Genomic DNA, 13,268 nt, shown 5'->3' with positions numbered 1-13,268 from the left:
CTTTGAGAAGTCACTCCCTTGAAATTGCATTATCTAAAAGCCTAAAATAAAATAAATAAAATAAAATAAAAAAGAGGGAGAGAAAACACTGCCTATTTGTGGAAGGTGCTTGGTGTAGTAACAGGCCACGGGTTCATGTAACCATCACTTCAATAATGATCAGGAGCCCGGAGCCTTGAGTCAGAGACCTGGAAAATCAATTCGGTTCTCTGAACCTCAGCGTCGCATCTGAAAGTAGGTTTCCTCCCAGACTGTGTCGAAAACCGAAGGCGACCATACGCGGGCCGCGCCGTCCCGCCCGCCCGCCTCGGGGCAACCCTGGCGCTGACCGCCAGCGGCCTCGTCTCCGCAACCCTGCAGCCCATTGCACGGGCCTCGGCTGCGGGGTTCCGGGGCGCTCTCCGACTCCGGGCCCCGACCGCGTCCTCGGAATCCCAGCGAAGTGGCCCCCGGCCTGGGGGGAGCAGGAAGCAGAGACCACAGGTTCCAGACCCCGCATGCCCGAGGCTGGGCGGGCAATGCAGCCGCGCGGCGCGCCGCGCCCCGCCTCTCCCGCGGGGACGCGCACGCACGCAGGCGCGGGGGCGCACGGGCCGGGCGCGCGCGCGGGGCCGGGCCGGCACGACGGCGGGGGCGCGCGCGGCTCCGGGAGGCGGCGGCGGCGGCGGAAGCGGCGAGGGCGGCGAGCGTCCGGCTCTGAGGTGGTGGAGGCGGCGGCTCCGGACTAGACTGGTCTGGGAGCAAGCGAGGGTCGGGGCGCCGGGTGGAGCGCCGATCCTCCGGCTCGACCATCCGCCCGCCGCCCGGACGCCTGGGCTGCGGAGTTTGTGTCCCGGCTCGGACCCCGACGCCCAGCCCGGAGCCGTAACCTTGAGGAGGCGGCGGGGCTGGGCCGGGCCGGGCCGGGGGGCGGCGGCGCTGGATCCGCGGCTGCACGATCGTTGGCGGGAGATGTCGAACCCCGGGACGCGCAGGAACGGCTCCAGCATCAAGATCCGTCTGACAGGTACGGCGGGTGGGAGGCCCACACTGCCCCCCGCAGCGCCCACTGGCACCCCGCACGGCCCGGAATTTCCCGCGGAGCGCCCTGCTGAAGTGGCCCTCCCCCACGCCGGCCGTTGTCCCAGGACCTCGTCACCCCCCTGGGCGAGTGCCCCTCGATTCTCCCTCCGGCCCCGCCCCCTCGCTTCTCCCCGGCCCCGCCCCCTCGGTTTTCATAGCCCCCCCCATCCGTCCTCTCGCTTCCCTCCTCCCTCCCACCTGCCCCCTCGCTGCTCCCCTCCATCCTCCTTGTTCTCCACCTTTTCCTCCCCCGTGTCCCCTTGCTTCTCCTCTCCTGGCTCCTCCCCTCGCTTTCTTTCCTCTCCCCTCACCTGCCCCCTCGCTTTTCCCTCCTGGCCCCGCCCCTCTCTTCTCACCACCTTCCCATCCTCTCTGGCTTCCCTGTCTCTCCCCAGACCATTCCCCTCGCTTCTCCCTCCTGCCCGCTCCCACTTGTCACTCCTTTCCCATCCTCTCTCTTGCTTTCCCCTCTACCCTGTTGCCCCCTTGCTTCTCCCCTCCTGACCCCGCCCCTTTCTTCTCCCCTAGTTTCGCCCCCTCACTTTCCTCCTGAACTCCGCCCCTCATTTTCTCCCTAGCCCCGCCCTCGCCTAGCTCCAGCCCCGCCCCCTTGCTTCTGTCTCGCGGCCTCCACCCTTTCCTTCAGCCTCGAATTCCTCAATCCTATCTTGTAGCTTCTCCCGGGTCTCTTCTCACTTCCCCTCTGGTTCAGACCGTTTCAGTCTAGTCCACTTCCTTTCTCACTCTGGCCAGGCCACTATCTACTCTTGACTGTGCTTCTTCCATGCTTTCCTTTACTGCATTGCATTTTACCATCGCCCCCCGCCCCCCCTCCTTAAGCCTCGATTGGGCGTTGATTCCCCACACCCCCACCCCACACACTGGAGGCTATGGTAGGTAGCTGCACTAGCGCAGGCTCCTTGATTCACTCTCATTTAGTCTCAATGAAATGCCGGTACCTTCTGGGTGGCTCTGTAGTGCCACCTTCAAGGGTGAGCGCTAAGCTCTGCTGTGGGCCTGCGACGTGGTGGTTTGGATGTGTGTAGGTGCCAACGGCGTCTGGTGGAGGTGCCCCTCGCTAGCGGGCTCCAGAGGCCCTGGACCCGTTTGCACCCTCATCTGCTCTTTCTCACTCTCTTCAGCATTACGGGGCGGCTGCTCGTCTCCCAGTTTCAATTCATAGCTGAGGCCAGATTGTAGTGTTGCAAATACTGTTCTGCTGGGGGACTTTCCAAACGCGAATTATTTCCAGCTCTGAAAAGGAAATAAAAAGTTCAGGCTAATCCCTGTAAGGGGTTTTCCCCAGGATTTTTCTGTTCAGTGGCAGTCTGGTGAGGACTCCAAAATCAGATCCCCTTTCAAAGAGACAGTGAGCGGTTTGGACACTTCATGACAGATGCATAGCCCTAAATACTGATGATTTACATCAGTAAAATCCGTGAAAACAGCAATGGGTGATTGTTTTCTAACTAAAATTTCCTTTGAAAGTCCATGGTTGCGTGATCCATCTTTTGTTTCAAGAGGAGGGATATAATTTGTTTTAGATCTATATATAAAGATGTCAAACCAGGTTAAGATCAGATAATATAACCGGATCAGATGATTCAGACCCAAACCCAGATCCTGGTTTTGTAAAGTAACAGGCATATCCCAGGGATCTTTACTTCTGGAGAAACATAACCCTTTATTCTGGATCTGGTAGGAAACACTTCTCATTTTATAGATGCATATACATTGTTATTTTTATGGTTATATAAAAGCCACATTTTTAACTTTGCAATGCTTGTAAAACTTTAATTACTGACAACTTTAATTTGGCTTTCATTTACAAAGTAACCTATAATTGACATCGGATTTATTTCAGTTTTCTTGTTAAAAGAAAAAGTAACTGATTTTGTGAGTTTTGGTGGAAATGTGATTAATATATTAGAAGGAATAGATTTTAATTACAATGTTTGTGTCCGGTGTATATGTATTAATCCTAGTAGTCAGGTCTGGATGGGGCTTTTCCTCATGAAAGGGAAGACTTTGTTTGTTCTCTCAAATTATTTTTGGATTCAGGAATTTATATGTCATAGATGTAGAAATTCTTTAAAGGGTTTTAATATCACTTGGTAGTGAAGGATCAGGTGATGAGTGTTCTTTTCGAAACACCTTTCCCTTTCTCGCAGCTAATGTTATTGGTGATAAGAGAGGATCTGTGACTGTGGTCATCCCTGCAATAGAATTGAGAGTTTAGGGATGATTGCAGACACACGTGATGCCAGTTGTCTGTTAATTTACGTGGAAACGTTGGAGCTAGATATTTTGTTGAAGATAGGCTAGGTTTTGGCTTCATCTTTATGTTGCCAGGGGAAGTTTGAAATATCTTCTTTACTTCTGGCAAGTTGGATAGACATCTTTCAAAAGTCGTATACTCATGTTGTTACAGGTTTCAGAGTTTATTTCCACGTGTGATACTTGAACAAATGACGTTTAGAAATGAGAGCTATTCTAACTAGTGAATAGCACACAGCGTAATTCAATGCAAAATATGAGGATATTGGAGTTAGAGCATTTAGAACTTTCGGGTCTAGAGTTGTATTTGGTGGTAAGTAGAACGATGGATTTAGAATTAAGAGACTCAATTTTGGTCAGATCTGCCATAAACTGCGTAGTATGGAACAACTTATATAACCTTTCTGAGTCTCAGTTTCCTCATGAAAAATGAGATTTCAACTCCTTTTATAGCATTCTTTAATTCTCCTCACAGGATCTATCAATTTGGCTTATTCCAAATTACTATTGGGTGCTTGTACTTTCTATTAGGGCTCGATCCTGATATTCAGAAATTTGTGTTAAAACACAGGACTCATGTTTGATGCCAAGCGTTACTTTCATGTATTGATTACATTTATGATTTCTTCCTTTTTTTTTCTTCCTGTGGAACCCCGTTTTTAAAAAACAAAAAACAAAAACAAAAAACTATTGGATAGTATGCTGAACTGCTTTGGAAACCTGGCCTAAACAGAATGTTTGAGTCTTTATATATAAAAGAATATAATTTTAATGAATGTCTATGTTTTTTTAGCAGGATAATAGTTTGTAAAGGTTTCGGTAGGTTGGGGGGCACAATATGTTCAAAGTCGAATGATCTTTGTTAAAGAGCATTATCTTGCAGACATTTTAGAGTTCACTGGCAAATCAAACACTTGAGAAACATTTTCATTTTAAATTCAAGCAGGATTTGCAAAAACTTTGTTCTTATGTGGTACACAAATGAATCCCAGATATGTTATTTAGGCCACTTTGGGTAAAAGAGTGGAATTTTGAGCTCTAAGTGTTCCACAGTGCTCTTCAAATTAAATTTTATTCTAATGTTAACCAGTTAGTTGAAACACCAAATGACTAAACTTTTTTGTGCTTTTATGCCTTGAAATCTCTCAGACCTCCTTGTGTTTTTATATGTTTTGGAGCATGACTATGTATTGTGAAGAGAGAAAAATTCTAATTCCAATTCGGGGGTGGGGCGGGAAGAGACCTTCCGTGGTAGCGTTTGGGAATGGAGGCTGTTTTTAAAGTTGTAGCACATATGATGTGAGAATGACTTGTGTTCTGGCATTCAGATGATGCAACTTGGAGAGAAATAGTCGTAGTAATAACTGTAAATAAGTTTAATTGATCAGTAACAGGTGACCTAATTGATTCAAAATAGTTATGTTTCTCTTTAAAAAGATAAATCTATTAAGAGTGTTGCTTTTGTCAATTTCTCCTAGTAAAGAACCTCCCTATGTAAGGCAGGCAAACTTTTAACAACTAACTCGGATAAGATGGAATTTCATGTGCTATGCGTGAGTTTGTGTGTTTTCCTCAGGGTTGGCCTCAAGTTTATGAGGTTGAGACACTTCTTTGAACTGAATTATCTAAGGATGTGGGATGGGTTCAATCAAATACTACTACAAAACTTAAACTACAATTATACTTTAAAAGGAGTCATATACTGCCAAATACAGGTTCTAGTATTGATTTCATTTGTGATTTGATCACATTTGTGTTGTCTTTAGAAAACCCTTTTCTAAAAATCCATTTTCTTTCTTTTTATTTTTCTTGACACACCTAACAGGTTTGAGAAATGAAATATCTCATATACTTTACTTCTGTCTGTATTTTTACAGTAGTTCTGATTTATCAAATTACAATTTTGACTTCAAGTCTATTTGTCAAAGTTCAAAACTCCTATTTTTGCAACCATTAGAGTGGTGTCTGGACTTCGAGGTTTTCCTTCTCTTTTACAAATTTTCATTTTTTCTATTTGGTCACCTTGTCAGGTTCTAGTGTGGAACATCGGGTAACCCAGGGAGGTTCTGGGGGCTGAGTTACTTCTTCAAAATGTATTTCCTCATGAATAATAATAATAATAAAAAAAGACTCACCCATAATAATTCAACATCAGCTCAATGATCCAGTTAACTAGACTGGTTGTTGTGTAACACATTTGTGGGCACTGGTTAAAAGTTAAAATAGCTGAGTTGTGCATTTTAGTGAGTGCTGAAAGGGACGTTCAAAAGACCTTCCGAAATGGATGAAATAATTTGGTAGTTTTTAGTTAAGAAACCCTAACTTTTAGGATTCTTATTTGGATCAAATTTCAAAACCATTTTAGAGGTTAAATATTTTTTAACAAATAGAGAATGAAAAAAATGTGTGTTTTGAGGTCACTGAACAACTTAAATTACTGATTGGCTTGTTGTAGGTGAATTTTATTGAGAGAAAGCCCCAAACTTAAATTGGCTTCTTGTCCACGACACTCCAACTCCAGTTGACCAGTCCCTAAGGCCACTCGAGTCAAAGAAGAGCTGCAGGGCTGTGTTGGCAAAACAAAAGCCTCTCGCCATGTGGATCAGGCAAATCTTTAAAATGTTGGAATTACTGTTGTGTCTACAGATGCAATTTACTCCGTTTAGATATTTAAACTAAGTGGAATGTTGTTTCTGTATTTCTGCATTAAAGGGGGAAAAAATCTCTGTATTGTTTTCCAACACGGCTTAAATAATGTACAATCAGTGCTGCTGGGGATGCGCCCCACTCGGTACTTCCAGCTGTGTTCACCTCCATTGCAGCTGAAAGGAATTCTAATTGGCTGAGGAATGTCAGCAACATCATGTATCACCGAGCGTGAACCTATTATGCCGGCTGCTGGGTGATGCATTTCAGATGTTTGAAACTCCTGAGTCCAACTTGGAGGTTGCTTTCAGGAGGCTGGAAGGGAACGTTGTGAAGCTGAGGGCTGTAGACAGCAGCCTGCTTTCTTCCTCGTGTGTTGGGCATCGCAGAATTCTCCAAAGGCCACTGTGCTTTCTTGTGGCTTAAACACTGGATTGGGAATCAGAAAGTCTGAATTCTGCTTCTAAGTCAGAAAAGTGCCACAATGAAGAAATGGGGTGGGTGGAATTACAATCTTTTCATGACTCAGTTTTTCTATCACTAATGCAAGATAAGTTTGAATTATTTATAGAGTAGCACAAGGTAAATCCAGAGTCCTAGATTCCTGTTACTTCTTATTCCATGTAAATGCTAACGCTAATGATGCACTTTGACACTGAAGAAAAACTACAGAACCTGCTGGTAAACATGGGAAAATAATCCTCAGGAACGAATTGGTAAATTCTCTATGCATTCAGAAAGTTCCTTAGAGAAATAGTGTTACAAGCCAAACCCAGCATCATCCTTAATTAGGAAACCTTGGAAGCATTCCATTAAAATCAGGGACAATACAGGGGTGTACACTGTCACAGTTGTTAATAACTAAAAAAAGAGAGCAGAAAGCAAAATTGCCTATTACTTGGTATGGTATGATTTTATATCTTAAATCCAAAAGAATCAGCTGAAAAATAATTATAAACAATAAGAAAACTTTAGTCGTTAGAAAATTTCTCCATAGTAAAATAAAATGGATAAAAATTGACAGGCAAAGACAAACTAGAAAAAACAATTTGCAATCTATATGAAAATGGAAGTCTAGCTTCCTTAATATATTAGAAAAAGGCCAATCACCTATTTGGCAAAGAATAGGAACAATTAACAGACCAGAATGAAAATGGTTTTCAAAACAAAATATCAATATTAAAACTAAAGGTGAAACAGTTTTTCATGTAGCAGATCGGCAGAGACCAGAGAGTTTGAAAGTGTCATGATGACAAAGGTGTACAAAAGCAGAAACTCTTGTCCTGTTGGTGGAGAATGTAAGTTGATGCAGTAGAGTAAGGAGAACAGTTTTGTACTAGCAGATAATAAATGTCTATACCCTTTGATCTAATAATTCTGCCCCTAGGAATTTTTCTTATAAATGCATTCCCACATTTATGTGACTTCTTAGGTGCAAAGTTATTGCAGCATTGTTACAAATTGTAAAAGACTTAGTACAGCCTAAATGTGCATCAGTAGAGAATTAGTTAAATAGATTATGGTATATCCCCAGGGATGTGTAGCTGTTTAAAAGAATAAGCTCGTACTTTATTTTCTGATATGAAGCATTCTCTAAGATATATACTATTGAATGGGAGAAGGAAAGTATGTTTCAGAAGAGTTGATATTTTACCTACTACTTGAATAGTAAAACAAAACAAAAAATAAAAGGGAAATTTATAGATGTATTTGTATAGAATATCACTGTGAGGATACTGTTGAAAATCTTGATTGTTTTCCTCTGGGGAGGAGAATTGGAACCGGAGGGTCCATGGGAAAGAAACTTGTTTTCACTGTATTCCTTTTGTATTGTTTAATCTACCCCCTTTCCCTCCCCTTCTTGAGCATAGATTTCTTCTCAAGAATCTACGGCTCTTACGAGTTTCTTAGAGCAACTAGTACATTAATTGCCAGTAGTAATTGTTTTCAAAAGTAGGTGTTCTGAAAATTCAAAATAGTTGTGCCAAATAATATTTCAAAGAGCTGAAATAGTATCTAAGGGCATATACCCCTGTATATGTATATTTCCTTACCAGGAAGAGTAAAATACTCTGCATTCTCTATAGGTCTGAACAAACTTATTTTTCCAGAGAATGTTTATTCTGATACTGAGATACACCCCCCCTCCAAAAAAAAAAAAAAAGTTCCAACATGATATTAAAGTAAGCTCAAATGATTCTTTCCAGATTCAGAAATCTGGTCCTGCTTAGACCTACATTCTATGGTGAGTCTTTTGAAAGACGGGGGTCTTGATTCTGAATAGTGGTGCTGGTTTATATCATTGATCTGGAATGTTACTTGGGGTTATCTCTTGCTTTTTCTGTAAAAGTAGAAAAAGTTGTAACCAGTGGGAATTTATTGCCTTTTCTTCCTCGTAGGTGATTGGGATAAAAATCCTAAATTTTACTGGATTATGTTTCTACATATATTACCTGCAAATTATACATTTGAGAATTGCTTGATGCCTGTTTATACATGTCAGTATTATTAACACTTTATATCTTAGATTGTTTCATAGTTTCCAAAGAGTTTCTCCTACACATTTCCTTACTTGAGCCAAGATATCAAGCCAAACTCTAAAAGGTTTGGGTTTTCTTTTTTTTCTCTCATGTGTTTTTATTTCTGGGTTAAAAAAGAAATAAAACATGCTAGTATACAATTTTATTATTTAAAAGCACATTTTATAGGAGAAAAAAGGATAGTTTCCTAGATGGATAACCATTTCATGTGCAGATTAAAAATACTCAGAATCACACATAATCCAACTATAATAAATTCACATGCCTTACAAAAATCAATAACCATGTGCAGGAGAAGCTCACGTTTACTTGTGGGACATCGATTTAACTCTTGTTAGGCTTTAGTGAGGATAATTCACAGTCACAATATTAGACAAGCTTTTGGGGGATAAGGTAGCCCTCTTTTCCCTCCATAATTTTGCAGGGTTGGAAACGTGACGTTCCTGTTCTCCCCCAAATATGTCTAGTAAACACCTTAACGTGTCTAAGATAATCTTCTTGATTCCTCCTCCCCCAAATCCTCCCTTTCCCCAATTTTCCCCACTTCATTAAATCTACCAAGTTGTTCAAACCAAAAGTGAAGACTCATTGTCATTGTTCATATCTAATTTACCCTCAAGGCCTCTCATTTCGGCCACCACACTTTATCTGCACTGTGTCTTCTCTTCGAGTCCGTTGCCCCCATCCCAGTTCAAGCTGTGATCATCTCTTGCTCGAAAAAACACTTCTTGCCCTTGTTAATTTAAATGCTACTTGCAACCCAAACCAGCCTGCTAAAAGATTAGTTATTTATTTCAGAGATGTTACTAAGGATGAATTTGGGCTCATTCTGAGGTAGAGAGGGAACGTGACTTGCTAGAATTGCCCTTTCTCCATGCTGGTGCCCCTCCTCCCTCGGCTTCTCTGTCCACTGCCTTGAGCTTCAGCTCCAGGAGCAGGGGTGAGGATGGCCAGGTGTCTTTGTCAGGGTAACGTGGAGCTTCTCATGGTCTGATGATTTAGGGGTGGCCAGTGGCAAGTTTAATTGTGTACAATGGTGGAGAGAGATCAGGAAACCAAACTGAAGACTACTGATTGAGCCGAGAATGGGAAATACACAGTAGTCGTTACAGTCCAGAGCTTGTCTAGTACAGGAGCACAGCATGCTGGTTGCCTCCGGATAACTCATGATTTTATCCCCCCACCCCCCATGGTCATTCCCCAAGATGCTCTGACCCTAGTCTGCCCCATCGTAGTGACATCATCAACCAGTCAGTTGCTCAGACCAAAACTTTGGTGTCTTCCTGGAGTCTCCTCTCTCATCGGCTAGAAGTTGCCGACTTTTACCCTGTATCACACATCCTGAATCTGTCTGCTTCTCTCCATCTCCACTGTGGCCCCCTAGTCCTAGGCAGTCACCTCTCACTTGGCTGCCTGCAGTAGTCATCTCCTAAATGGTTTTCCTGCTTCCGTTTATTGAAATATCACATACATACAGGCAAGGGCAGTGTCCATTTTATTGCTATTTTATAAACTGAGCATACCTGTGTAACTATATCTTAGGTCAGTGGTTCTCAACGCGGGGCACTTCTGCCTCCCAAGGGATGTTTATTTGGCGATGTCCGGAGACGTTTTTGACGGTCACAACTTTATGGATGCTGGTGTCATCTAGCGTATAGAGGCCAGCGATGCTGCTAAACCTCCTACAGTGCGCAGAACAGACCCCACAACAAAGAATTGTCTGGTCCCGAATGTCAGTAGTGCTGGAGAAACCCTGACCTAGGTCAGGTAATAGAATGTTACCAGTACCTGGAATGTCCACAAGTTCCTTCCCAGTTTCTACACCCTCACCCCCCACCCCTACCCCCGAAGAGAGTCACTGTCCTGACTTACAACAACCTGCTTTGAATTTCATATCAGTGGATCATACAGCATGCATTCTTTCATGACTGGCTCCTTTTGCTCCACATTATATTTGTGAGATTCACCAATATTGTTGTGTGTGGTTGTGTATCATTCATCCTCTTTGCAGAGTAGTGTTCTATTATGTGAGTATGCCGTAATTGGTCTCTTTACCAGATGATGGACAGTTGGGTAGTTTCTAGTTGGGGCTGCTATGAACAGTCACGTGTGTGTCTTATGGAGAGGATGTGTATGCACGTCTGTTGGGTGTATACTTAGGAATGGCAGTGCTGGGTCACAGAGTGGACAGGTGGTCACCTTGAACAAAACTGCCAAACACTTTTCCAAAGTGCTTATACAGCAGTGTATGAGAGGTCCAGTTGCTCCATGTCTTTGCCAACCTTGGTGTTTTCTTTTTCATTTTAACACTTTTGGTGGGTGTGGCATGGTTTTGCTTCTACTTTGACTCATCTCCAATCCATAGCATTAAATGGTAGCCATAGACATCTTTTATTTTTAAATTTGTTTGTTTGTTTATTTTACGCAGGCTATAGCTTTGGTATAAACATTGTGATACCCAAGGTTTTTTCCTCTTCCGAGAGACAAGGTTCACCACCCTTCTCGGGAATACTCTCTGTCGAGAATGAATGATTTACCCGAGTGCGTGTCAGAATCAAACCAGGGGCTTGTTAAAACTCAAGATTTTTGGCGCCCACGCCAGCCGCTAGCAAATGTGTTTATATAGAAAAAAATCTAGGTCTGTATTTGGATGTAATGTAAAAAGGTAGCAAGAATTTTAGTCAAAATCTTAAAAACTTGTTTTTGTGAGTAGTTTCTAATTTATTACTTAAATAACGTTTTGTCTACATACCAAGTTTCCTTCCTGAAATCTCCTATGTAGATTCAAACTTGTTTTGTTTTCAAATGACTAGTACCGTATTAAAATACTATGAACAGAGACAATTATATAGACTACTAGATTATAAACCTAAATTTAATATATTTGGTCTAAAGAGAAATAGATGCATACTTTTCACACACTCACCATGTGAGTTTTATTTATTTAATCTTTTATTATCATAAACACATTTGTTCTCCCTTAAAGCCCCAAATAAAATAACTTATATTTTATGGGTCAAATATTATGAGCATTATCTTACGATTTGTTTAAGTATGATTTTTCATGCTTTCAGTTTTTTAAATTTATTTTTAAAATGAGGTATACTTGACATACGACATTAGTTTCAGGTGTACAGCATAACGATTCAATATTTGTACATGTTCACCATAATAACCTAGTTAACACCATCACCTTACATATTTAAAAAAAATTTTCTCGTGATGAGAACTTTTAAGATGTACTCTCAGTAACTTTCAACTATACAAAATATATTTTTAACTTTAATTTTGAAGTAATTATAGATTCGCAGGACGTCGCAGAGACATCCACAGGAAGGTCCTGTGCCCTTCACTCAGCCTCCCCCATTTTTATCATCCTGCGTAAGTGCGGTGTAATATCAAAACCAGGAGACTGACAGTCGACGCTGGGTGTATTCAGATTTCACCACTTACATGTGCGCGCGCGCGTGTGTGTGTGTGTGTGTGTGTAGAGTTCTGTGCAGTGTCCTCACGTCTAGATTTGTATAACCACCAGCACAATCAACGTGTGTTCTGACACCAGAAAGCTCCTTTGTGCTGTCCCATTATAGCCACAGCCACCCCCTGGCCCCCATTCCTGGGACCCCTGGCAATCACTAGTCTGTTCGCCATCTCAAATCTTTTCAAAGCATAAATCAGACCATGTCGTTCTCTTCCTTAAGCTCCTCTAGTGGCTTCCTACTCAGAATGAAATCAAACCCCTTCTGATTCTGCCCTGTCTGCCTCTCTGGCCTCCTGTGTCACTCTCTCCCATGTCCTGTTGGAGGACGCCCATCCCCAAGGCAGCGTGTCTTAGTAGGCCACTCCTTTTTGGCCACATTATGATTTAGGAGGCCTGGGGACTGGGCAGTCACAGGCTGTCGTCAGCCAGACTTGGGGTTTCTTTGACCACATAACACCACCACACCGAGTCTGCTTTCTCCTCAGCTTCTGGGCAATTCCATGGGTTTGAACCAAAGCCTGAAATGTTCTCAAGTCTAGAATTTTGGCCCATTTTTGTTGCCTTTGGTTCCCTGGCTGTCCCTTTGGCCTCTCCCTCAGGGCCATTGGAAATAACTGGTTGGAATCGAGGGACATCATTCACTGACCCCTCACTCAGGATGCTTTTTGCGCATCTTGAATGACATTTCCAGTTTTCAGGATGAGAATACCTAACAAGAGTGTCAGGTCTTCAGATGCCTGGGGATCAAGACTCTTCCGTCCACCCTACCCCACAGTCTCTCTCCTGCCCAGTCTGCCACCGCCCTCCCTGTCTTCAGCCTGTTCTCTCTCTTTAAGTCTCTTGGATGGTAGTTTGTAGCAGAAAGGGCCTTTTTCAGCAAAGGCATATGCTCTTCCCTTTTTGCTTATCTCTTTATAGGTCCTTAGTAATGCTGTGATAAGTAGTCAGAACATTTCCTTATCTGGAATCTTTCCTACCAAGTCCCTTAATACTCCTCATAGTCTTGATGGGAACATCAGACCACAATTTGTCTCTTTCTTAGATAATAAAGATAGTTAAAAGCTCAGGTTAGGTCATTGGGGTGTTCATTGAAATTCTTCAGCCAATTTCAGTTTTTCACTTTTATGTTACATTAACAATACCACATTTATTGTTATTAGTTTAAAAAAACACGGGATGTTTCAGATGTAATTGGCAGAAAACCTAGCTTAAATTGGCTCAATAAAAAGAATTTTATTCAATAAATTAACTGAGGGCGGCCG

At 42.7% G+C, this 13,268-nt stretch overlaps 1 protein-coding gene across 4 annotated transcripts in view; it reads left to right on the top strand.

The window, feature by feature from the left end:
* Positions 1-252: 252 nt before the first annotated feature.
* The window catches only part of SMURF1 (SMAD specific E3 ubiquitin protein ligase 1), a 104,365-nt gene continuing 91,349 nt past the window's right edge, over positions 253-13,268 (top strand). For all 4 annotated transcript variants that reach the window (XM_074313461.1, XM_074313459.1, XM_074313462.1 and 1 more), the window contains exon 1: positions 253-1,006. In XM_074313461.1, coding sequence (XP_074169562.1) covers positions 952-1,006 — 55 coding nt within the window. In that variant the 5' untranslated portion in view covers positions 253-951. The remainder of the gene's footprint in view (positions 1,007-13,268) is intronic.

The sequence above is a fragment of the Rhinolophus sinicus genome, linkage group LG10 (assembly GCF_036562045.2).
Source record: "Rhinolophus sinicus isolate RSC01 linkage group LG10, ASM3656204v1, whole genome shotgun sequence".
Lineage (NCBI taxonomy): Eukaryota > Metazoa > Chordata > Mammalia > Chiroptera > Rhinolophidae > Rhinolophus > Rhinolophus sinicus.
Note: the sequence above shows the minus strand (reverse complement) of the source record. Positions and strands in the feature narration are given on the sequence as shown.